This window comes from Taudactylus pleione, unplaced genomic scaffold (genome assembly GCF_031769625.1).
Source record: "Taudactylus pleione unplaced genomic scaffold, aTauple2 ptg000425l, whole genome shotgun sequence".
Classification (NCBI taxonomy): Eukaryota; Metazoa; Chordata; class Amphibia; order Anura; family Myobatrachidae; genus Taudactylus; species Taudactylus pleione.
Window position 1 is genome coordinate 398,999 of NW_028284827.1, and position 27,009 is coordinate 426,007.

General features: G+C 45.6%; 1 protein-coding gene across 2 annotated transcripts in view; it reads left to right on the forward strand.

The window, feature by feature from the left end:
- SORCS3 (sortilin related VPS10 domain containing receptor 3) overlaps positions 1-27,009 on the forward strand; it is a 648,995-nt gene that overhangs the window by 354,657 nt on the left and 267,329 nt on the right. For both annotated transcript variants that reach the window (XM_088447257.1, XM_088447258.1), the window contains exons 7-11: positions 1,228-1,374; positions 2,722-2,824; positions 11,575-11,651; positions 12,958-13,049; positions 16,724-16,831. In XM_088447257.1, the coding sequence (XP_088303383.1) occupies positions 1,228-1,374; positions 2,722-2,824; positions 11,575-11,651; positions 12,958-13,049; positions 16,724-16,831 (527 nt within the window). The remainder of the gene's footprint in view (positions 1-1,227; positions 1,375-2,721; positions 2,825-11,574; positions 11,652-12,957; positions 13,050-16,723; positions 16,832-27,009) is intronic.

Consider the following 27,009-nt stretch of genomic DNA (forward strand, 5'->3'; position numbering starts at 1 on the left):
ATAATACAAATAATATGCCATATGTAGTGCACTAGTGGTATGTGGGCACTAATACTAATAATATACTATATATTCAGTAAGGTGGGGCCAGTAATAATAATAATATACTGTACCATGGGCTTGATCCAACTAGGAATGAAGGGTGATGAGTTGCAATAGTAATGGCACATAATGTGCCTCACTTGCAGCACGATCTCACCCTGGACTCGCATATTTTTTCTCGAAGCCCTATTGGCCTGCAAACAAAAATGTGCGATTTCGGCGGTACTGTAATTGCGGCATACAGCCGCACTTACTCACGCCATGAGGCACTCGCTCCTTGGCTAATAATAATATATAATTTATTATTATTATTATTATTATTTATATGTACTACTATGTGGCCAGTAATAATAGTAATATTATACTATATATTCTAGTAGTATGAAAATACTACTACTACTACTACTACTACCACTACTACTACTACTACTACTACTAATAATAATAATAATGCTATATATACTAGTAGAATAATAATAATAATGCTATATGTACTAGTAATATAATAATAATAATGCTATATATACTAGTAGAATAATAATAATAATAATAATAATGCTATATGTACTTGTAATATAATAATAATAATAATAATAATAATAATAATGCTATATATACTAGTAGAATAATAATAATAATGCTATATGTACTTGTAATAATAATAATAATAATAATAATAATAATAATAATAATAATAATAATAATGCTATATATACTAGTAGAATAATAATAATAATGCTATATGTACTTGTAATATAATAATAATAATAATAATAATAATAATAATAATAATAATAATGCTATATATACTAGTATAATAATAATAATAATAATAATAATAATAATAATAATAATAATAATGCTATATGTACTAGTAATAATAATAATAATAATAATAATAATAATAATAATAATAATAATACAAATAATAATAATAATGCTATATATACTAGTATATAACACATTTATGTGCCCAGTCTTGTAGATTCAGCATGTGTTGCCCACGTCATATAGAGAAGTAGAAACCCTCTGGTCTCTGTCACACACGTTATCCATATGACATATGACATATAGGCTCTGAGCGTCAAGCCAGTATGAATTGTTTTTCTGTGCAGTGTGTTGACGGATCGATAATTATTTTGCAGGATTTAGAATTGTTTTTCCTCTTCTGATCCTCTCTCCCAGGTAGCTGGGATAAAAGGTGTCTTCCTGGCAAATAAAAAGGTTGATGAACGTGTGAAGACCTTTATCACCTACAACAAAGGCCGGGACTGGCGTCTGCTACAGGCTCCGGACACTGACTTAAAGGGGAATCCCATCAACTGTTTGCTGGTGAGTTCTAAAGTGAGCTTACAGTCGTTGTGTGGCCCAATATTCATCTGGGCCTGAGAATCTGGGATCACACAGAGGGTCTGTCATCCGTCGTTGGTCATCCCCTGTGATCCCATCATTAACGTCATCCTCCCAATGACCAGAGAATTTGGCCTTTATATCTCTGTTGCAATTTGGCTGCCTAACAGTGTCATATTCATACGAGAAAACGGGGATCATATTAGACTTTTATTTATATTTCCTTATGTGCCACTGCCAACTGCTGTCAATCTAGAACCTTACTCATACATAGTAATCTTGTCAATCAGTGAGCACGAATAGTCTGCAGTCTGTGCAATTCTACAAATGTTATCTGTGCAGAACTGGGACTATCTTGGAAATTTGGGACACCGGGAAGCTGTAACTGCCAGTCATCTTGCGGTTGACCTAGAACCCAGAGTATAGTGAGAGCAAAGGCCAGGAAGCTGTAACTGCCAGTCATCTTGCGGTTGACCTAGAACCCAGAGTATAGTGAGAGCGAAGGCCAGGAGGCTGTAACTGCCAGTCATCCTGCGGCTGACCTAGAACCAGAGTATAGTGAGAGCAAAGGCCAGGAAGCTGTAACTGCCAGTCATCCTGCGGCTGACCTAGAACCAGAGTATAGTGAGAGCAAAGGCCAGGAATCTGTAACTGCCAGGCATCCTGCGGCTGACCTAGAACCAGAGTATAGTGAGAGCAAAGGCCAGGAATCTGTAACTGCCAGTCATCCTGCGGCTGACCTAGAACCAGAGTATAGTGAGAGCGAAGGCCAGGAAGCTGTAACTGAGTCATCCTGCGGCTGACCTAGAACCAGAGTATAGTGAGAGCAAAGGCCAGGAAGCTGTAACTGCCAGTCATCCTGCGGCTGACCTAGAACCAGAGTATAGTGAGAGCAAAGGCCAGTAATCTGTAACTGCCAGTCATCCCGCGGCTGACCTAGAACCAGAGTATAGTGAGAGCAAAGGCCAGTAATCTGTAACTGCCAGTCATCCTGCGGCTGACCTAGAACCAGAGTATAGTGAGAGCAAAGGCCAGGAATCTGTAACTGTCAGTCATCCCGCGGCTGACCTAGAACCAGAGTATAGTGAGAGTGAAGGTGTCTCGTTAGCACCTTATGCTGGCTCAGTGCGGGTAATGCAGTGTGCCTGATCCTGGGCATCTCTGCGATGGTGGTCATTCTGCCGCTGGCTATATAAGATAAAATGTCTCATGTTATACACACAAAGACATTGAGTAATACAACCCAAATATATGCTATTATAAAGTCTCAGACTTTTGCGCTTCAGCTTACTGTAAAATCACCATCCGGTTATCTCATTGTCTTTCCAGCCATTCTGCTCCCTGCACTTCAACTTGCAGATGTCAGAGAACCCGTACAATTCAGGGAGTATATCCAGCAAGGCGACCGCTCCGTGGCTCATCGTTGCCGCAGGTAACTATACCATCATCGAGTAGTAGCACATCACATAGCAGTTATGTGTAATATGTACCATGTATGTTTCCTTTGTGCAATAACATTACAGAGGAATAACCCAGTTTTGGCAGAAAAAGAACAGAATAAAAAACTCTGCCGTTGGACCCGTGGTTGGGTTCTACAGCACGTAAGGAACCCATAATATGGTGGGAATCCTGGGGAGGCGGCTTCCTGTAATGTGGAACAGTGATAGATACTAGCGGACCTGAAGTCGCTATTCATTTGGATATCGGCTGCTGTAAAACTAGAATCCTATTAATCTTGCTAATCTGTGAACATTAATTGTCTGTAAAATGACAGCTGTTCTCTGGGCCTGATTCAGAGCCGCTCGTAAGCGGCCGCTCGTTCGCTCCGAGCGATGTTCGCACAACTGCGCATGCGTATGGGTTGTAATACGCATGCGCTAACCAGTCATTGCGGTTGGAAATCGAGCGCTCGCAAAATAGCGAGTGCCTGCTAATTTGAGTGACAGGATGAGGCATTTGTGGGTGGTAACAGGGGAAGGTGCTTGAAAACGGAGAGTGGTGATCCGAACGCAGGCGTGCTTAAAGGTCAAAACGGTGTGCATAATTAACAAAGCAGCGTCATCTACCACGTCACTTGGTTGTTTCTTAGCCTGAACTGTTCGCATGATTGCGGTAGGAAAATCCAACCACAAGCACTGCGAGCAGTTCAGACGCCTTTCGATGTACTCGATTAATCTAATAAATAGCGGAGATGACGTAGGATGCGAGCGGCCAGGGGGCGTCTTTACAAAATAGCGAGCGTATATTTCGTTCGTTCGTTCAGACATAGAGGCGTCAACAGACCGTAAAGAGCGAGCGCTCAATTTAAATAGCCGGACCCTTTTTCTGAATGAGCGAGCGCAAATAGCGTCCGGCTCTGAATCAGGCCCTCTGTCCAATCTGCGACTGTCCTGGGAATCTGGAAACGGAGACAGTGTAACTGCCAGTGATTCTGTGGCTCATCTGGAACCGACATTTTAGTAAATTGTAGTTAACAATCTCAGAATGGCGATATTCTGCACTCACCTGTCCGTGATCTATGATAATGCGCTACGATTTCTGCCTTGCACGTGCGCAGTACCAATGACAGAGCTAAATTGTCGACTGGGCAGGCCTGAGTTTAGGGCTCACGCACGCCCAATGTAGAGACAAGTGTCTCTGTTCCTGATTCACTGCCGTTCGCAATTGCGATTGCACACGAAATTGAGTGAATGTTGCGATCTGCGTGTGCGCAAACCGGCCGCTGCGATCGGGACTGCCATCGCAGTGACTATGCAGACACATCGGAGAGTGATTGACAGGAAGTGCCGTTTGTGGGAAGTGACGGGAGAGTGGTCTGCAAAACGCAGGCGTGCTAGTGCGTTCGAACGCCGTTACAGAGGTGTGCACAAATTAGCCACTGCAATGCCGTACGCAGCCTGAGTACTCATAGCGTGTACTGAAGTTAGCAAATCCTGAGTAAGATTAGGGCTTATGCATGGGTGCGTGAGGCTGCGATGGTACTCGATAGTACCGATGGTTTCGCAGTCCTTCTAGTAGGCGTCCTTGTGTAGTACTGCGATGGCATAGTGATCGAAATGGATTAGCATACTATCGCAGTTGAACTGCGTGCGTAATCGCAATTGCAGTTGCGATCCATAGTTAATCAGGCCCTCAGTTACAGTTTCACGTATAGTATATTTGAAATACGCTCTTACCAAGTATAAATTCTACAGCTACACAGGGCAGGTGCCGCTGCTAATTTGTTGATAATGATGATGACTGGTTCATATTTGCTCCGGGTGCATTTACACACTAGGTTTCAGGCTGCGCTTATCACGCGCTTACCGTGTTACAGATATAGAAATCACGGTGCGCTGACGCATCTTTGTAGATAAGCAAACAACCTTAACTTTGAACTCTCGATCACCCCCTTAGTACCAGGATAGAGGGGAGATGTGGAATCACTTTCTGACTGAGGAGATCAATTCTGACAGACAGGCACATTCTCCCCTTATGCAGTATACGTCTCTCTAGCTGAAGGGGCACAACAAGTCCCAGCATACAACAGCAGCTGGGGAGTCATACGTTGCTTAAGCATTCTGTAATATACAAAAGTTACGTGTTGTTGTTTTTGCCCATCTTTAAAGAGAACATTGTCACATAACAAACACTGGGCCTGATTCAGAGCTGAACGCTCTGACCAGAGCGCTCGCTCTGAATCAGGGCCGTCCCAGCTAAATTTGGAGCGGCCTCCTGGCCGCTCGCATAGCTGTGGGTGACCACCCACAGCTTATGCGAGCGGCCAAAAAGATGGTCGCGATGGTCAAAGACCATCGCGACCATCGGGCTTGCGACGAGACCCTGCGGTAGGGTCTCGCTTCCGCAAGCCCAGGAGTGATTTTGGCTCTATCAGAGCCAAAATCAGTCCCACTGACATCATTACTGATGTCAGTGGGGCCGGACTCAGACGGTAGACGTTCCCATGGGAACGCCTCCGTCTGGCAGTCACGCCCCGGCACGCCCACCAAAGGGGGCTTGCTGTCAATCAACATCAACAGCATGCCCCCTTTGGTGCGAGACCTGGAGCAACGGAGAGCCCGTCGCTATCCGGGTCTCGCGCAATGCGCACGACGGAGCTCCCTCCGTCGTGCGCATGCGCAGTGGGGCAACATCGACCCGTTTGCGAGTGTCCTTTGCTCGCAAACGGGTCTGAATGACCCCCACTGTTATATCGGGGTTTATGTTCTAATGATTGTGGCACTGCCGCGATTATTATGTATCCATCTTGCCGGGAATATTTAACATTTTTATTGAAAATATCCCCGCTATGTGCCATGGGGAACTCGAAGGGACAGCGATTGCGGTAACCACTGTCCCTGTGAGTTATAACCCCGGCAAATTGCAGATGTACCTTGAGCCCCCATAGGCTTATAGCGTATACACTATCTGAAGATGGTGTAAACTACCCAGGCTAAACGAGTTTAGTACATAGGGGTCAGTTCGTAGTCCCCATGGACAATAATGGGGACTGCGATCTGAAGTGCTAATTAGTACTTTGCCGGAGATTTCTGTGAAGTCTGCATTGTGCCATTAGTACATAGGAACGACACATAAAATTATTCAGAAACTGTAAAAATCAGCTTGATACATAGGCCCCATAGTCTTGAATTGTACAGTACAATCTTTCCCATTTATATATTGCTTTATTGATGCACTATACCATATAGTATAAGAATGACAGAATGTCCAATTACACTGTCGTTTGCAACCGATCAGGGCTCCTCTTCCGCCGCCCACGTACGCCGCGCTTTAATTCTCCCCGGATCGGATTCCACAATGGGAAAAGGTGTCTTTATGCTTTGCAATATCTCGTATTTCATTTCTACAAATCAGACTGGAGTAACTATGTGAAACATGGCAGCGACTGAATGACGGGAGAATTTGACGATGGATAATAACATGAGGAATCTTTGTTTTTCTCTACAGAACAATAGCAGTCAATCATGTATTTCTTGTAGCAGGAAAATGATTTATTGGCAAAACATCAAGGCTTGGGGAACACATGAGCGCATGTGACAGTTTATACACTTAGTCGATTCCGAGACTTGTACGTTTTGAAAGGTTTCAATCATGCAGCGTTAACTCACATGTGTGATAGATGCGTGTTGTGTGTTTCTTGATGTGAATTAAAAATAATTCTCCCTAGTATTGATGAGATGAGAGAGGCATCCTTTTATATTTGAAGACATTACATGAAAGAGTAGGGTCTAGGAGGTCATCGGATTGCACAGCAACAGACAGTGAGTGTCATTTATTTAACGGCAAAACTACTGGGACGACAGGATAAATGCACAGACGCCTGTTTCTGTACGATCCATGTTGCACGTATTGGCGGGTCAGGATGGTATCATATAGGGAGGTCATTGATTTTTTTGCCTTCTTACGGAAGTGGCTGCCGCATCAATGCGCCAAGTGCTGCTTCCATATGCCAAAATCAAATGTAATGTTTATATTATTATTTAAATTAGATTTAGATATGAAGCCGGCTCCTGTTTGCTGGGCCTACACTGCCTGACATCCGTCCACGGTTCTCGTTTCCTCCAAAGGACCAGCACAGTCCCGATGCCACTAATGCACTGTGAAGACAGGAAAGAACAATGGAATATCATTTTGGGCTCTATTTATTAACATTATTTTTACTAAAATAAAGTGAAAAAGGGTGTTTTCACATCCTTTTCACATTATTTTAGTATCACCTGTAGTTATTACAGGGCAATTGGAGTAGAATTAGTAAAATTCTACTCCAACCCCCAGTATCACTTATTTTTAGTAAAGCAGATCGCATTTCCCATAATTGTAATGGGAAATGTGATCTGACCAGAGTTACTAAAAATAAATTGTAAAAAAATATCGGGGGAAGCCCTGTGATAATAACGCCACCTGGAGGTGGCGTTATCTAGGGTCTCCCCCGGTTACCGGGCTCCCACTCTGCTCTAACGGGGAGAGCAGAGCCGGGAGCCGGTACCAGTAATCAGCTATGTGGTCTAAACAGACCGCAAGCTGATTGCTGTAAAAAAAAGAACAAAAAAATTAAACATTTTTTTTTTTACTTACCTGAATCCAGAGACCGGTGATCGGGCCTCCGGTGATGGCTCCTCTCCGGTCAGCTGGTCTCCCACAGTGCACTGCTGCCGGGTCATCAGGTAATCGGGCCCCAGTGCAGTATGGGAGATCACCTGATCGGGAAGCCCGGAGAAGATCACCGGAGGCCAGGAGGATGCAGGTAAGTGTAATGAAGGGAGGGGGGGGGTCGCGGGGAGGGGGGGGGGTCGCGGGGGTCCACGATCGCGGGGGGCGGGGCTTAGCACCGGGGGCGGGGCTTAGCGTCGGTGTGGGGTAGCAGCGACGGTGGGTCGGCGCATGCGCGGGCTCTTAGTCGCTGTATTTTTTCAGAAAATACCGCGACTAGAGTGCGGATGGGATCCGCAGGGACAGAGCTTTATCGCAAGCTCTGTACCTGTAAGGGATTTATAGTAAATCCCTGTGATATTGCCTGAATTCGCAATGCGAATTCAGGCAATATCACACTACAATCCGCATTCAATATGCGGATTGTAGTAAATAGAGCCCATAATGTTTTTCTGTAATACAGGGGCCTATTCATCATCGGAGGACGTATGGCCCCCGATGATTAAGTAGTCATCTTGTTGCGAGGGATACTAAAGTATCCAACTCACAGCGAGGAAAACTTGACACCGGAGCAATTCACAATTCATCATTGCTCCGGCGTGGGGACAGCTGCTCCGAAAAGCAGCTGCCCCCCGGTTATCGCAGATACCGAAGTAGCTGCGTTACTTACCTCCTTCCCGTCATCCCGGCTATGCATGCGCAAAGCCGCCGGGGAGGTAGTCCCTCTTCGCATCCCCGAAGCTACGCGAGCAAGCGGCGTCTGAAGATGGCGCTTGTTCTCGGAAGGAAACTCCGAAAACTTTCAGTTTTCGTAGTTTGCTGAATATCAGGTGGTCCTACCGAACCCCTGATGATGAATTTGCCAAGTAACTTAAATATGCGGAAGCTAGCATTTCCGCATGGTTAAAGGGCCGTTTAGTGTTGATGAATAGGCGCCAGAATCTCTTCACTGGATACAAATGTTACATCCCAAGAAGTATTGGATCTTATATGACAGCTGATGCAGCAATGCCTATATACCATATACTGTGTGTCCTGCAATGTTCTGTACTGAGAGTCACTTATTATATTGTTTCTGTTTATTTAGTCTGTAAGGCGCTGCAGACCCCTTGTGTCACCATATAAATAATAAATAAAAGATAATAATAATGATATATATTTGTATACTGTAACACTCAGACTAGAAATTTAGAGGCAATTAGGTTACCTAATGAGTGCTCATATAACAGTGACAAATATATAAATGTATAGTATGTAACTACATATTTTAATTGACTTATTCAAGTGGATATTTTCTTTCTGCACCTTCTCCACCCTACTTGTCATATTTAAATAATCTCATCCCACAAAAAAAAATGTAGTTTTTCAATTTGGGTGCTAATTAGTATGTATAATCAGCACTCAGCTCCTCTCATCAGTTCCCTGGGCAGTCCAGCTTCTCCCAGTAGTCCCCTGGGCAGTCCAGCTTCTCCCAGTAGTCCCCTGGGCAGTCCAGCTCCTCCCATCAGTCCCCTGGGCAGTCCAGCTCCTCCCATCAGTCCCCTGGGCAGTCCAGCTTCTCCCATCAGTCTTCTCGGCATTCCAGCTTCTCCATCAGTCACCTAATCAGCCCAGTTCCTCCCATCAGTCCCTTGGGCAGTCCAGCTTCTCCCATCAGTCCCCTGAGAATCCCAGTTCCTCCCATCAGTCCCCTGATCAGCCCAGCTCCTCCCATCAGTCCTCTGATCAGCCCATCAGTCACCTGAGCAGCCAAGTTCCTCCCATCAGTCCCTTGAGCAGCCAAGCTCCTGCAATCAGTCCCCTGATCAACCCAGCTCCTCCCATTAGTCCCAAGTATCCCAGTTCCTCCCTTCAGTCATGTGATCAGCCTGGCTGCTCTCATCAGTCCCTTGATCCGCATCACTCCTGCCATCAGTCCCTGATACACCCAATTCCTCACACAGTCCCCTGATCTGCCCAGCTCTTACCATCAATCCCCTGATCTACACAGCTCCTCCCATCAGTCCCCTGATTCACCTGGCTCTTCCCATCAGTTCCTGACTCGCCCAGCTCTTCCCATCAATCCCCTGATCTGCACAACTCCTCCCAGCAATCCCCTGATCTGCTCAGCTCCTCCCATCTTGCGCCTGATCTGCTCAGCTCCTCCAATAAAGCCCCTGATTTGCACAGCTCCTCCCATAAATATCCTAATTTGCACAGCTCCTCCCATAAGTCCGCTGATTAGCCCAGCTCCTCCCATGAATCCCCTGATCTGCCCAGCTCCTCCCATCAGTCCACTGATTCACCTGGCTCTTCCCATCAGTTCCTGACTCGCCCAGCTTCTCCCATCAATCCCCTGATCTGCACAGTTCCTCCCATCAATTCCCTTATCTGCCCAGCTCCTCCCATCAGTCCCCTGATTCACCTGGCTCTTCCCATCAGTTTCTGACTCGCCCAGCTCCTCCCATCAATCCCCTGATCTGCTCAGCTCCTCCCATCTTTCCCCTGATCTGCTCAGCTCCTCCATTAAAGCCCCTGATTTGCACAGCTCCTCCCATAAATATCCTGATTTGCACAGCTCCTCCCATAAGTCCGCTGATTAGCCCAGCTCCTCCCATCAATCCCCTGATCTGCCCAGCTCCTCCCATCAGTCCACTGATTCACCTGGCTCTTCCCATCAGTTCCTGACTCGCCCAGCTTCTCCCATCAATCCCCTGATCTGCACAGTTCCTCCCATCAATTCCCTTATCTGCCCAGCTCCTCCCATCAGTCACCTGATTCACCTGGCTCCTCCCATCAGTTTCTGACTCGCCCAGCTCCTCCTATAAATCCCCTGATCTGCACAGCTCCTCCCATCAATCCCCTGATCTGCTCAGCTCATCCCATAAATCCCTTGATTTGCATAGCTCCTCACATCAGTCCCTTGATTAGCCCAGCTCCTCCCATCAATCATGTGATCTGCCCAGCTCCTCCCATCAGTCCCCTGTTCTGCACAGCTCCTCCCATCAGTCCCCTGATCAGCCCAGTTCCTCCCATCAATCCCCTGATATGCACAGCTCCTCCCATCAGTCCCCTGATCAGCCCAGCTCCTCCCATCAATCCCCTGATATGCACAGCTCCTCCCATCAATCCCCTGATATGCACAGCTCCTCCCATCAGTCCCTTGATATGCACAGCTCCTCCCATAAATCCCCTGATTTGCACAGCTCCTCCCATCAGTCCCCTGATTTACCTGGCTCTTCCCATCTGTCCCCTGATCAGCCCAGCTCCTCCCATAAATCCCCTGATTTGCACAGCTCCTCCCATCAGTCCCCTGATTTACCTGGCTCTTCCCATCCGTCCCCTGATCAGCCCAGCTCCTCCCATAAATCCCCTGATTTGCACAGCTCCTCCCATAAATCCCTTGATCAGCCCAGCTCCTCCCATAAATCCCCTGATATGCACAGCTCCTCCCATCAGTCCCCTGATCAGCCCAGCTCCTCCCATCAATCCCCTGCTATGCACAGCTCCTCCCATCAGTCCCCTGATCAGCCCAGCTCCTCCCATAAATCCCCTGATTTGCATAGCTCCTCCCATCAGCCCCTGATCAGCCCAGCTCCTCCTATAAATCCCCTGATTTGCACAGCTCCTCCCATCAGTCCCTTGATCCACCCAGCTCCTCCCATAAATCCCCTGATTTGCACAGCTCCTCCCATAAATCCCCTGATTTGCACAGCTCTTCCCATCCGTCCCCTGATCAGCCCAGCTCCTCCCATAAATCCTCTGATATGCACAGCTCCTCCCATCAGTCCCCTGATTTACCTGGCTCTTCCCATCTGTCCCCTGATCAGCCCAGCTCCTCCCATAAATCCTCTGAACTTCCTTAGAAAACTAAACCGTGTATATTGCACTGTACGAGTATTAGGTGTACTTGTCATGTCGGTGCCTTTCTCCCATTGTTATGTACATGTACCGTGTCTCTGCATTGCGCTTACTTGCGTGCACACAGATCAGTAGAACGTGACTTCATTGATGAAGTATATTTGTATAAAAGACGTACTGTATCTTTTGTAGGTAATGTTGGTCCTGAACTCTCTTCAACGAACACCAATATGTTCATCTCGTCAGATGGCGGAAACACGTGGAAACATGTATGTATTTATGAGAACGTTTCATGTCATTGTTATCAAAGCCGCGAGTGTCGAGCGCTGACTGTACGGCTGCGTCAGTGCAGCTTCAGGGCCCTTCGCCCAGTACTTCACTGTTCTGCTAATTGGGGGAGGAGCGTCTATAACATATACTGCATTATGGGTGGGCATCTATTCATGCGAAACGCTAATTCTTATTACCTTACTACAGGATTGCCTGTAACGATGGTTGTGCGAGCGATGCCGCCACATAGAGCTCAGGGCCCTGTGGGCAGCATCAATGCTGCCCCGCTCCACCTGCATGTGGCTTGCTGGGTGTCTGGAATGGCACCCTGCAGCCACTGGCACTTTTGCAAAGCCGCTCTGAGTAGACACCCTGCACCCTGCAGTGCTCTACTTACTGCCCCTTAGGAGTGACGTCATGGCATTACGTGTTCAGGGGGCGTCACAGGGTGGCATAAAGCCCCCTTAGGGCACTGCCTTATTAACCATGCATAGACACTTACAGATGTCACCACTGTGGAAACGGTTCCATTAAACATGAGATTAGATGGATGAGAAGAAGCTGATGGTTCCGCTCCTCTGTGTCTGCGATGCTGGGTTCCGATGTCAAAGCCTGGTGCTACACTCTCACTGATGAATAGGAGACTTCCTGCTTAGGGATGGCCATCGAATAGTTCACTATCGATGTGTCATCTGTACTTTCCAGTGACGCAAAACCATCAATGATTTCAACCATCGATGGCTAGCTCTACTGTGCGTCACGTAAACATAGCAGGTCAATAAGTGAAGGGGGTGTGGCCAAAACTGCAACAGGGGCGGGGCTAAGCTCACTTCCTCAAGGGAAAAAATAAACATTGCTGCATCTCCGCCTTTGATGTCGGAAAAAAACTGGACCTCCTATATCAATGGCAGAACCATCCACCATTTACTCAGGTTGGCCGGCTTGCGAGGACAGGAAACTGCGTCCGTAGACGCAGTCCCAGACCTTGCCACTCCCGGGAAAACACGCTGACACGCCCCCATTTCCAGGAACACTGGCCGCCCTGCACCACCCCTTAAATGCCTCTGCCTGATTCATAGAAGGGTCTGCGTGCAATCACGCAGGACCCGTTCTGCACACACGCAGATTCCTGATAATTGGGCATCTGCGTCCGGCATTGCACATACGTACAGTGCTGTATAAGGCCCATAGTACATTGGAAAGTCTCGTGTTACATTCCTTATGTACAAAGTGATTGTTGTAGGTTGTGCTATAAAGCTGTTTCCATTAAATGCATCTTGTGCTGTTTTATTTGTTGTTTTACAGATTTTTGAAGAAGAATACAATGTTTGGTTCTTAGACTGGGGCGGGGCTCTCGTGGCTATGAAACACACCCCCCAGTCCGTGCGCCATTTGTGGTAAGAAACCAACCAATTCTCGTTCATTTAAACGTTGCGGGTCTGAATCTGAGCCGCCTGGAATCCGCATGAAATACAGATGTTCACGTAGTCCAGCGATTATTTCCAACTGCGCATGCGTGAAAAATCCTGAAATCTCAGACGGCGCATGCGTTACCCTGAGCCTACACACAAATGCGATGTTGGTATCCCAACAGGGGTTGGGTTACCCTCCCCCCTTCTCCCCCTTCTTGTAGACTAACCCTAACCCTACCCACCCCGCACCCTAACCCTCCCCATTAGTGCCTAAATCTAAGTCTCCCCCCTTAGTGCCTAACCCTAACCCCCCCCCCCCAAAAAAAAATCTAACCCTAACCCTCCGCTATGTCACCTCTCCAAACCTAACCCTCCCCCCGCTGCAGCTAACAGTGCAGACGCCCCAGACTTACCTGCTTCAGGCTGGCGCCTGTCTGTATTCTGTCATCGGGATTAAGAGAACCATCAGTATTTCGATACCTATCTCTAGTCCCGTGTCGGACTTCCAGCGTTGGGATTCAGAGCGTTGGGAGAGGCGCTTGGTAATGAATGGGGGTTCCTAGGGGAGGATGTTATAGAGTGTTCTAGTGTTTCAGACGCACCAGGCGCTCATCACAAGGTGTGACTCTATCCCCATTGTGCCGTTGGCATTGTCACGCACCTATTGCGCCATCGCCATGGTGTTGAGATATATTTTTTCAATCTATATAACTGTATAAATAAGTAAATAAATGCCGTAATTATCAATAGCACAGTGTCCTTCAGATACAAAGAACATGTGATAAGTTTGTTCCATTTCCCCCCACGCCTCCTACGGTTTACTTAGTCTTTCTTTTGTTCTGTCTTTTATAACATGAAACAATGTGAAACAAAACCCCATTATGCTCTAACCGTGATATCCAGCACTAATATGATCTAAGTGCCCATGGCCACCGTTCTGTGTTATTTATTTTAGAACTTGAATCCTCATTTCATAATAATGATCTAAGATGACTTCATCGCACCCTGAGCAATTGTAACAACTACAATACGAGTTACAGTTTAGTAAATTACAGATATGATGATGAGTTGGGAGCCAGTAACTTTGCCCCGGGGTAACACAACGCTGCACAGCAGTGGGGGCAGATTTAAAACATGCAGAGGGCTTTAGATTTGGGAGGGGCGTGTCCAAGCTCAAATCTAAATTGCAGTGTAATAATAAAGCTGCCCAGCACTTGTGGGCTACATGCAACAGCCGCCAGTATTTACCCTGCATGCAGACATAAAACATGTATTTGCCCCCCTTGCAGTGCAGCGCCGTTTGTCCCAGGTGCGCTGTTCCTTACTTTTTTTTCCGCTTTAATCCCAACTCAGAATATTAAGGCCCCTCCCTATGTGGCTATTTTCTGAGTAAAACCGATGTAACGATCCTGGCGGAGGTAGGGTAACAACTGCTGGGTTTCTTTTGCCATTTTATGCTCCTATCTATTTCAGTTCATTGGTTTATCCTATTTGTATGTATCATTACAATCGACAAAAACAATATAAAGGTAACTACAATGATAAATCAAATGATCGCAAAGAATTTCAGTTCAGCTGGAAGCTAATTGGCCGCACTGTTGGGTAGTGTCCAAGCCCTGTACCGGCACAGACAACACTGATCCATCTTCTTATGCTGAGTTCTAACACAGCTGAAACAGTCTGCCCGCCAGATAGATTTCGGCTACGTATCGCTGGCCATCTCTATGCTATTAATCCAGGAATTCTGTATTTATGGTTATTCAACTGGTGCCAGGGTTAGGATATCCTACCTAACCCTCCCTGCTGCCTAAACCTCACCCCCCGATAAGAGCTGTCCTTTGCGATGCCCCCGGACAGAGGGACTTTTTATTATTATTATCGTTTATTTATATGGCGCCACAAGTGTTCCGCAGCGCCTTACAAGGTAAATAACCAAAAAGTGACTTACAGTAAAATACAATACAATGAAGGACCAGGACATGGATAATATACATTGATACATTAGCGGCCATAACACCCAATTAAGCAACAAAGCATAGGCACCAAGTGTTAGGTGTCCTAGTGGTGAGTAAGAAGTAAATGAACATAAAGTAAGGAGAAGCACAAGAGGGTAGAGGGCCCTGCTCGCAAGAGCTTACATTCTCAAGGGGAGGATTCCGAGTTTTACACCCAAAAGTCCCTCTGTCGTCTTTCTGCACATGCGCAGAAGGACGAGGGCCGCGGGGGGTGATGGGAGGGATCCGATCGGGCCCCTCTCAAGGTAAGCGTTCCAGAAAGAAGCCTATAGGCTTCTATTGTGTAATGCCCACCGCGACGAAGCACTGGAATGCATCTCTTCGTACATATGGAAAATGCTGGAAAACCCCCGTTTTGGGGGTTTTACAGCATTTTCCCCTGTAGTACATCCCGGCCAATAAGAGCTGTCCTTTGTTTATCACCCAGCGGTCCCTCTGCACATGCGTAGAATGAGGCGCGCGCCGCGGGGAACAGTGGTCCATCTCAGTGCTGGAGCTCGGTGCATACGAGAAATTCGGTCAAATCCTGGAAAACTTGATTTTCTGTATTTGACCGCACAATAGAGGATAGCGCAGCCCGCCCTGTGTGTGAGATCTAATCCTTTGCTCTATGGCTTTGTGGATAATACTGGCTGCTATAAACTGGTTATGGGAATGTTACAGCTTTATATTACATAAAGGCACTTTAGTGTACTGCATCGTTAATAAACGATCTCTAACTACAGAGAATTCCCCAGAAATGACCCTCATTACCATGGATGTTCCCATGTCTCGCACCAATACTTCTCATCCATGTGATGGGCATAATTTGTGCTCATAAACTGCCCTGCCCGTTGCCCCATGGTATGCTCAGGGGCTGTCAGCTTTACAGAATGTTTTTGTTGTTGTTGTTTATTTTCACTTAAACAACAAAAAGAAAAGCGTTTGTATTGTTATAGCGGCGTCTGTGATCTCAGCATGCTCCTAGTCCACAAAGGGTAGAACTTCAGGGTTGGTATTTATCAAATATTTATCACCTCTATTGTTACAATAACTTGTATCTTATACCTACTGTAGATGTGGGTTTGTGGAAGGAAACACGTAGTTCAGCAGCAGCAGATTGCACCTTTATTATATTAAATGAACATGTTTTATTTCTTATATACACATTATTTCTGCTGACGTAAAAATAGTATTTTAATTACTGGCAAATTACATTTATTTGTTTTCATGCACATGGAAAACGAATACGTAGCAAAAGGGCCTAATGGGAAAAATATATATATACGCAGGCATTTTTTTTTATTGCGACAGTTGTGTTCAGCGACGTTGCTGTTTATACCGCCATGGTATCAATTAGACTAAATGTTAAAATGTCCAGTTCCCAGCAAGCCGGGCCCCGGAAGGGTGTAATTTAGGAATCAGTAAAACGCTTTAGGCCGGTGATGCTTTGATTTGCTGTACGGAGACCATGGAATGAACAACAAAAGGACACAGCGTACAAAGGAGATTGTCGCCGTTGTTATTACCATAAACGTTGCAGCCAGGTCCTGCGTAACCCTCTAACAATGATCACACCGGCTTTCTATCGCCAGACAAAACCTCTGTTAGAGAACAATAATTGTTGGAAATATTTAAAATGAATTGTATTTATTTTGTCCCCAGGCTTAGCTTCGATGAGGGCCGGTCATGGACTAAGTATGGCTTTACCTCCAGTATGCTTTTTGTTGATGGCGCTCTAGTGGATCCGGGAGTGGAGAATCAGATAATGACGTGAGTAACCAATGACACAATGTGTCCTCTCTCCCAAAAGTCATATCTTAAGGGACTGTTGGACCTGAACTACAAGTCGTTGTAAATAAAAGATCTACTGATAACATTCACAAGTGTAGATGTCAAAGTTTCATGAACTTTTTAGAACTGAAGCAATTTAAGATAAATTTCGAATGTGTGTTTCTCTCGGGAAGGAGGGGGGAGATGTATCAAGCCGTGGAGAGAGATAGGGTGGAGAAGTTGCCCAAAACAACCAATAAGCGTCTAACTGTCATTTTATAGACTGTACCAGATACATGACAGAAGCTGATTGGTTGTTCTAGGCAACTTCTCCACTGTATCTCTCTCCAAGGCTTGATATACCTCACCCTCGGTCTGAAATGTCCGGTAGCAGAGAGCGTTACTGTAGCTGCCTCTGCTGTGCAGAAAATGCCCATATCTTCTCATATGTTTCTAATAGTCTGTTTAAAGGAATAACTTTAATACATTTTCTTACTCAGTTAAATTAAGGTGCTGAGAAGTCTAATGGTGCGTACACACGGTACGATAAAAATGCACAATATCAACGATATCGACCATATCGTTATCGTTCAGCACGTTAATTTTTTTGGTGCCCAATGACCAGCGATGCGCGGGCACGTATGGTCGATAACGATATCGACCATCGCCTGTGCATGCAAGCCTACCTGGATGATATCGACCAGGTTACATGGGTCGCTGGCCCGTCGTTTGGTGTGCGCTGGATGAACGATAATGGTCATCCAGCACACCGGGAAGGTGCAGGATGATCAGTCAGCGATATCGTTATTGCTGACTGATCGTACCGTGTAAAAAGAAGCAACGTTTTACTTTCCCTAATACCTGGAGGACTGCGCAGCATATCTTGCCAGAACCGCGTCATTACTTTCAAAAGTCCCTGAGAGTTTAACAATTGCTGTTGGGCAAAACCAAGCACTTCATGTTTTTTTTCCATGACAGCTTGGCCACTGGGGGCACTGTTTCCTTGTAGCAACAGCAAACAAAATGGCTGCTCCCTTTCCTGTTACTACAGGAAAAGCTGTAGTCTGACTTCTGGGCCATTCCATGACATGTAACATACGTAACAGTGTCCGTATACAAAATTACATATGCTCATTTGCAGCATTTAGTGTAAAACAGCAGTGTACTGTGCCAAACAATGGTACATACTGGCAAAGGCATGCCCAGAAACGGGGCTGATGCCCCCATTTTCTGGGTCCCTACCTGTTGCCGCCTCGCCCCTAAAATGGGCACTGCATGTCAGTCATGCTGCGCTGTCTTTGCAGACGCAGATTGGCACATGCCCAGGATCAGCCACCATCGGAGTTGTATGCAAACCATTGGGTGTGCATACACCTCTGAATAGTGTGATCAAGGGGCCTATTCATCATCGCTAGTTTCCGCATAATTTAGTTACCGGGCCATTCATCATCAGGGTCCCAAATGGACCAAATGATATTCAGCAAAGTCCAAAAACTTTCAGTTTTTGGAGTTTGCTTGCGAGAACAATCGCCATCTTCAGATATCGCTTGTTCTCGGATCCCTGCTCCTTCCTACGTTAAGGAGTTCCTGTGATGCTGGGATCCCTCCGCCGCCTTCTCACTACCTCCCTGGTGGTTTTGCGCATGCGTGACCTTGGGTCACACATGCGTAGCCGCGCCCACGGGGTGGAGTTAAGTAACGCAGCTACTTTTGTAGTTGCGATACTAACCGGGGAGGAAGCTGGTTTTGGAGCAGCTGTCCCCCCCCCTCGGCAATTATCAATTGCTCCGGCATCAAGATTCCCCCGCTGCGAGTTGGATACTTAAGTATCCTTCGCAGCGATATGATTACTTAATCATCGGGGGGCCATACAGCCTCCGATGGTGATTAGGCCCCCAAATGATTTTCCACCCTAAATGTAGTCTGGGTGTCTCACACGTAACGAATGGAATGACTATTCTATATGTTGTAATTATAATGGGAATATTCACATTTCAAAGGAAAGTATAACAAACAAAAGAGAATCCGAGTATATCATCATATTGTCAGGTTTAATCGTTTACCTTGGACGTAACGCACCTTCGTCATCCTCCATCGCCGCTTGTCAGACTTGTCTTTCTGCACACGGATGATAGGCCCCTCTCCCCACAGGCTGCCATTTCTCAGCAACGCACCTTGCTAAACCCTCCCGGCTCTCAGACATCTTAGTAGAAGATGAAACCCTGGCTCGCACGGAGTACATCAAATTCCTCCTCATTTAGAGGAAGTCTCTTCCTGCGCTTGTCCTCGCTGAAAGGATTAAGAAAAAGTGTCATGTCCTCAGTTCAAATGCCAGGAACATCGCGGATGCGGAACAGTCGCGGCTGAAATCAGGCAGGAAACATTGCTGGGTGAATCCGCTGACATTATATCTCTCTATGTGGCCAGAGCTGTGGCCGGGTATTGAGTATTCGGGACACGTTGTCCTTCCTACAGTAGCTACTGGAAGCCTATGTGGTCTGTCTACAAATGTCTTACACACTCTAAGGGGTCGGTGTATCAAACCTTAGAGATATAAAAGACCTGATTCAGACGTCAGCGCCGTAACTGGGGGCAGCTAGGGGGCATGTGCCATGGGTGCCGGATTTGAGGGGGCGCCAAGGAGATGGTTGCAGTCGATGGGCTAGCCTGCCCGGTGCTGCCCAGGGGAGCCCGGATGTCAGCAGGTGTGGATTTGGAGCCACAGGCCTGCTTGGTGTGCAGCTGCCCGCAGCCCTTGAGAGGCACAGCTCCGCTGTCATTCTAATGTCATTCTAATGTCAATCGGAGCTTGCGGGCCGGCAGCCAATCAACAGCAGCTGCTAGTCCACATGCTCCGATTGACTCGTGATTGGCACCAGATTCAAATGTCGCCAACCCTTTGTCTCTCAGGGGCTGCAGACAGCTGTATGTCAGTGTGGGCATGTGGCTCCAGATCCACATCTGCTGATTCAGGCGAGAGGCTGCTGGAGGGACATAGGGGGATGAGGTGAGAGGTTGCTGGTGGGACATAGGGGGATGAGGTGAGAGGTTGCTGGAGGGACATAGGGGGATGAGGTGAGAGGTTGCTGGAGGGACGTAAGGCGGGGGGGCATAATGTTATAAGAGGCATTACTGTGTGTGGCATAATGTTTATACAGTAAGGGGCATTACTGTGTATAATGTTATAAGGAGCATTACTGTAACCAGCATAATGTTATAAGGGGCACTACTGTGTGTGGTATAATGTTATAAGGGGCATTACTGTGTGGCATAATGTGTAAGGGGCATTACTGTGTATGGCATATTATAAGGGGCATGACATCACGCGCACTGAAGAACGGGGAGAGACACTAGCTGCTGCAGTGATACTGGCAATGGGGGGGGGGAAACTGCTGTAGAGACATCAGGGAGAATTTCTGACAGGACAAGATCTACAGTTATGGGTGGGGTACCTATCACATCAATGCCGGCTCCACCTCCTTTATGCCATGGTCGGTCCCAGTGCCCCCAGGCTGCCAAGGTAGGGATGGCCATTGGTGGCTAACCCCGATGGTATGAAACTATCAACTGGGAACCATCAATGGTTTCACCCTTCAATGTTCAACCTTGCACCATTACTCACCGGGCCAATCAGCAGTGGGGGCGGGGATTCACAGGTCGCATTAAGGGGGCGGAGCTGAACCCCGTGCTCTGGCGCCAGGGTGAAAGAGAAAAAATTTGTGGGGCCCTGTGCCATCGATAGCCAAGAACCATCGATGGTAAAACCATCAGACATCAGTGGCTGACCATCGATTGTTGATGACAATACCTAAGTCAAGGCGGCCCCAACCTCACCCTTACCCCTCGTCCTCTAGATTTCAAGGCCTCTAACCCCCCTCTCATGTGCTATCAAAATAAAACAATAAGTTGGACTGACGGGGCTTTGATGCAGGGGGCCTGCTGTGGCACCCCCAGCAATTGGCACCCCTAGGCACGTGCCTTGAAGGAAATCCATCACTTATGGCCTGTTAGCTTCCTGTGTGTAGTAGGACTGAGCAGTTTCTCCGGTTTACACATTTGATAGCTTTAGTTACAGTTTAATTGCTAAAGAGAAATGTTTATTATAGATATAAAAGCTTCCTCCACCTCTGTCCTTATTCTCCGGTGATGAGAGTGCAGTAGTATAAGCTGATATATAAGTGCGGGCTCCGAGAGATCATAGAAGATCATACAAGATAGATAAAGCTCCTGAGCGATGTGGGCAGAACGGGTCGTACTGGCAGGATGACCCCCCCAGCCTTCTCCAGGCAGACGGAAGATCCGTAGAGAGGTGGGGAGCGGGGAAGTATCAGAGCCGTAGAGGGGGATAGAGCTGAGGATAGTAGAAGAGCTATCGACTTGTACTGGGCTTTAATATGTCTTACAGAAATACATTCTGATTTCTAAATTCCAGCTGCAATTTGCTAATTAATTAGAGGTTTTTAGCATAATCATGGCCAAGGTTATGGGCCTACCCACCATATCCACGTAACCTCTTTCGGGTAGGTCCCCCACATACTAGGGTTCAAATCCAGAGCGCAGGACCCCCCAAATCTGGCCCAGCCAAGCTGCCCCAGGGCACCGCCATAGTAAGAAAAGTGCAGTGTAAAGAGATAGTTAGGAGCAGCTGCATATAAAGAATGAAAATAAAAAAAGTGAAGTACATATATATGAAACACACAGTGAAGGGTTAAAATGTGTTATAAAGGAAAATGTGTTATAATGCTGTGCCCTGAGACAGATCAACCAACGCAATCCAGGGGGACCCACGCCCCAAAAATGAACCAAAGTTGCACTACAGTATATAACTTGTAGGACTTACCTAGAATTGTGCCTAATACCAGTGTGCATATACATTACCAGACTCCAAGCTTTTAAACCAATAAGTAAGGGTGCTAATCCAGAATGTGGGTGTCTCCTTTCCCTCAGATGTGCAATAAAGCACATAAATGGAGTATACAGGAAAGGTTCCTGGACTGCACACCCTGAATATATATTGTATAGAGGTGCTACCTGATGAGACTAATTGCAGGCACAGAAACAGACAGATCTCAGGTGCACAACTCCAAATTATTAATAATATATATAAATGCAATACAATTTTGCAATCAATAAAGATTTTAGCATAATCATGGCCAAGGTTATGCTAAAAACCTCTATTGATTGCAAAATTGTATTGCATTTATATATATTATTAATAATTTGGAGTTGTGCACCTGAGATTTGTCTGTTTCTGTGCCTGCAATTAGTCACATCAGGTAGCACCTCTATACAATATATATTCAGGGTGTGCAGTCCAGGAACCTTTCCCATATGCTCCATTTAATGTGCTTTATTGCACTTCTGAGGGAAAGGAGACGCCACCAGGCTGAACTAGCACACCTTCCTTATTGGCTTAAAAGCTTGGAGTATGGTAATGTATATGCACACTGGTATTAGGCACAATTCTAGGTAAGTCCTACAAGTTATATACTGTAGTGCAACTTTGGTTCATTTTTGGGGCATGGGTCCCCCTGGATTGCATTGGTTGATCTGTCTCAGGGCACCGCATTATAACACATTTTAACCCTTCACTGTGTGTTTATTATACATGTACTTCACTTTTTTATTTTCATTCTTTATATGCAGCTGCAGCTGCTCCTAACTATCTCTTTACACTGCACTATTCTTACTATGGTGGTGCCCTGGGGCACCTTAGCTGGGCTAGTTTGTGGGGGTCCCGCGCTCTGGATTTGGACCCTTATATGTTTGGGACCTACCCTAAAGAGGTTTCCTGGATATGGTGGGTAGGCCCATAACCTTGGCCATGATTATGCTAAAAACCTCTATTGATTGCAAAATTTTATTGCATTTATATATATTATTAATAATTTGGAGTTGTGCACCTGAGATTTGTCTGTTTCTGTGCCTGCAATTCGTCTCATCAGGTAGCACCTACCATTATATATATAGTCAGGTTGTGCAGTCCAGAAATCTTTCCCTTCTAATTACGACACGTGCCAGATTGGTGTTCAGTGTCGTGTCCTCAGCTTTTTATTTTATTTTAGTAGTTATCTGACTTTACCTAGCTTCCACTGTATGACGGTGCTTGCAGAGTCTACCATTTAATACAGTTCCATTGTGTTATCTCTCTTACAGCCTTTATAGGACATATAGGGGTCAAGCAGGGAGCTAAGAGAATGCTCCTGTTACATTAAAAAGGGGTCAGTATATTTTTTAAAGTATCTTGAATAACAGCTAAATCTTAATTACACATATTTGCATATTTTTCCTTAAAAAGAGTGCCCCCAAAAAGGTTATCTTCTTCTCCCTCCCGCTTCTTTGGGGGGAACTCCCTGATAATAGATGACATAATATCCAAGCGCCCACTCCAACCCCCAGAAGACCCAGGTCACTGCAGACCCAGCTCCGGTTTGAATGGTGCCGACCCAGGCATACCCAGAGTTGGCACCGTAGTGGGAAAGGGATCTGTCCCAGCTCTGATCCGGGTTTGAAACGTGTTTCAAACTACGGGTCAGACCCGGGACTTTGGTATAAAAGGGATATTAGACTTGTATAGTACATTGCATTGCAACAGATGTGTCCCTGCTCATCTATACCCAATACGCCATGCAGCGTGATATGCCTGGCACCTGTGAGCCATCAGGTCCCACGCAACTCTGCTAGCGTCAATTGTCTTATTTTGCTGAAATTGTGTATAAGTCAAAATGAGGTGTGACTAGCATGCACCAGGAGATTGATTAATGTTATATGTGACGCTTGTATATCTGTGTGCGACTGAGACTGCAAACGGAACTTGACATGGAGAAAAGCTGCGGCCGCTGCATAGGCAAACACAGGGCACAGGGTGGGAGGATTTCCGGTTGCCTAGAAACCGCCCTCCCCAGCCCACACCATGACCACAAAAAAATAGTAATATAATAGAATGTTACTGGTGCTGCATGTTCTTCTCAGTATCACAAATTAAATAATTAGCACCAGCTGTGGATCTTTTAATATGTGTCAGCCAGTAATAAATAACCTGTGCACCAACTAGGAGATCTGGAAAACATGTAGTGTTACGGATGCACTGCCATCAATAGGGTTAATTATTGATGCTGTATAAATTAATAATACACTATGTATGACACATATAATGGGTTACTGTGATCACTGGTCCTGTATATGCTGGAATTATGACACACAATACACTATGTATGACACATATAATGGGTTACTGTGATCACTGGTCCTGTATATGCTGGAATTATGACACACAATACACTATGTATGACACATATAATGGGTTACTGTGATCACTGGTCCTGTATATGCTGGGATTATGACACACAATACACTATGTATGACACATATAATGGGTTACTGTGATCACTGGTCCTGTATATGCTGGAATTATGACACACAATACACTATGTATGACACATATAATGGGTTACTGTGATCGCTGGTCCTGTATATGCTGGAATTATGACACACAATACACTATGTATGACACATATAATGGTTACTGTGATCACTGGTCCTGTATATGCTGGAATTATTACACACAATACACTATGTATGACACATATAATGGGTTACTGTGATCGCTGGTCCTGTATATGCTGGAATTATGACATACAATACACTATGTATGACACATATAATAGGTTACTGTGATCGCTGGTCCTGTATATGCTGGAATTATGACATACAATACACTATGTATGACACATATAATGGGTTACTGTGATCACTGGTCCTGTATATGCTGGAATTATGATACACAATACACTATGTATGACACATATAATGGGTTACTGTGATCGCTGGTCCTGTATATGTTGGAATTCTGACACATTATACACTATGTATGACACATATAATGGGTTACTGTGATCACTGCTCCTGTATATGCTGGAATTATGATACACAATACACTATGTATGACACATATAATGGGTTACTGTGATCACTGGTCCTGTATATGCTGGAATTATGACACACAATACACTATGTATGACACATATAATGGGTTACTGTGATCACTGGTCCTGTATATACTGGAATTATGATACACAATACACTATGTATGACACATATAATGGGTTACTGTGATCGCTGGTCCTGTATATGCTGGAATTATAACACACAATACACTATGTATGACACATATAATGGGTTACTGTGATCACTGGCCCTGTATATGCTGGAATTATGACACACAATACACTATGTATGACACATATAATGGGTTACTGTGATCACTGGTCCTGTATATGCTGGAATTATGACACACAATACACTATGTATGACACACAATACACTATGTATGACACACAATACACTATGTATGGCACATATAATGGGTTACTGTGATCACTGGTCCTGTATATGCTGGAACTATGACACACAATACACTATGTATGACACATATAATAGGTTACTGTGATCGCTGGTCCTGTATATGCTGGAATTATGACACACAATACACTATGTATGACACATATAATGGGTTACTGTGATCACTGGTCCTGTATATGCTGGAATTATGACACACAATACACTATGTGTGACATATATAATGGGTTACTGTGATCGCTGGTCCTGTATATGCTGGAATTATGACACACAATACACTATGTATGACACATATAATGGTTACTGAGATCACTGGTCCTGTATATGCTGGGATTATCACACACAATACAGTATGTATGACACATATAATGGGTTACTGTGATCGCTGGTCCTGTATATGCTGGAATTATTACACACAATACACTATGTATGACACATATAATGGGTTACTGTGATCGCTGGTCCTGTATATGCTGGAATTATGACACACAATACACTATGTATGACACATATAATGGGTTACTGTGATCACTGCTCCTGTATATGCTGGAATTATGATACACAATACACTATGTATGACACATATAATGGATTACTGTGATCGCTGGTCCTGTATATGCTGGAATTATGATACACAATATACTATGTATGACACATATAATGGGTTACTGTGATCGCTGGTCCTGTATATGTTGGAATTATGACACATTATACACTATGTATGACACATATAATGGGTTACTGTGATCACTGCTCCTGTATATGCTGGAATTATGATACACAATACACTATGTATGACACATATAATGGGTTACTGTGATCACTGGTCCTGTATATGCTGGAATTATGACACACAATACACTATGTATGACACATATAATGGGTTACTGTGATCACTGGTCCTGTATATGCTGGAATTATAACACACAATACACTATGTATGACACATATTAAAGCTGGATAAATGCTAATTATACCCTCTTCATGGACTGGCCACACTCACTCTAAAATCAAGCATTTGGAAACCCCCCTCCAGAAATCCTCCGTTTGCCTCATAGCACTTTGCATGCTGATTCAGAGACTGATGTAATTTTTTTTCATAATTTTTGGTTGATTTGTCCTTTGGGAGGGCTGTCCCAAGGGTTCTGAGTCATTTCCCCACGTTTGCACCCCAAAATAACGATTTTGTACTTGTTTTCTCCTGCTATTCATTGGAGATACTTTTCTGCCAATTACATTGCATTGAGTTTCCCCTTAGGCGAAATCGTCCTGGAATTGAATATAGAGATACTTTGAAAACAGACGGAAAGTCCGAATCCACGGAAACTTTTCGCCAAACAGCACTTTTTGCCTCTAATTGAATACGGCCCTTAGATGCAATTTCATTAAAGAAAAAATAGAATGCTGAACGCTAGCAGAGTCTCAGGATACCAGGCGTGTAATCATGCGGCCGGCGGTTCAAATCACCCGACAGCGGCAGCCCGGCAGAGGAGGAAATCCCGATCGTCCTCAGGTACGTATATAAACTAACCTAATACTAGCCCTTAACCCTCCCTTAGGGGTGCCTAACCTTAACCTCCCCCCAAGTGCCTAAACCCCCTTCCCCGCCACCTAAACCTAAGTCCCCCGGGGGGGTGCCTAACCCTGACCTCCCCCCGGGGGTGCCTAACCCTAACCTCCTTGGGGGGGTGCCTAACCCTAACCTCCTTGGGGGGGTGCCTAACCCTGACCTCCCCCCGGGGGTGCCTAACCCTAACCTCCTTGGTGGGGTGCCTAACCCTAAGTCCCCCCTGGGAGCCCCTAACCTAACCCTCCCCCCA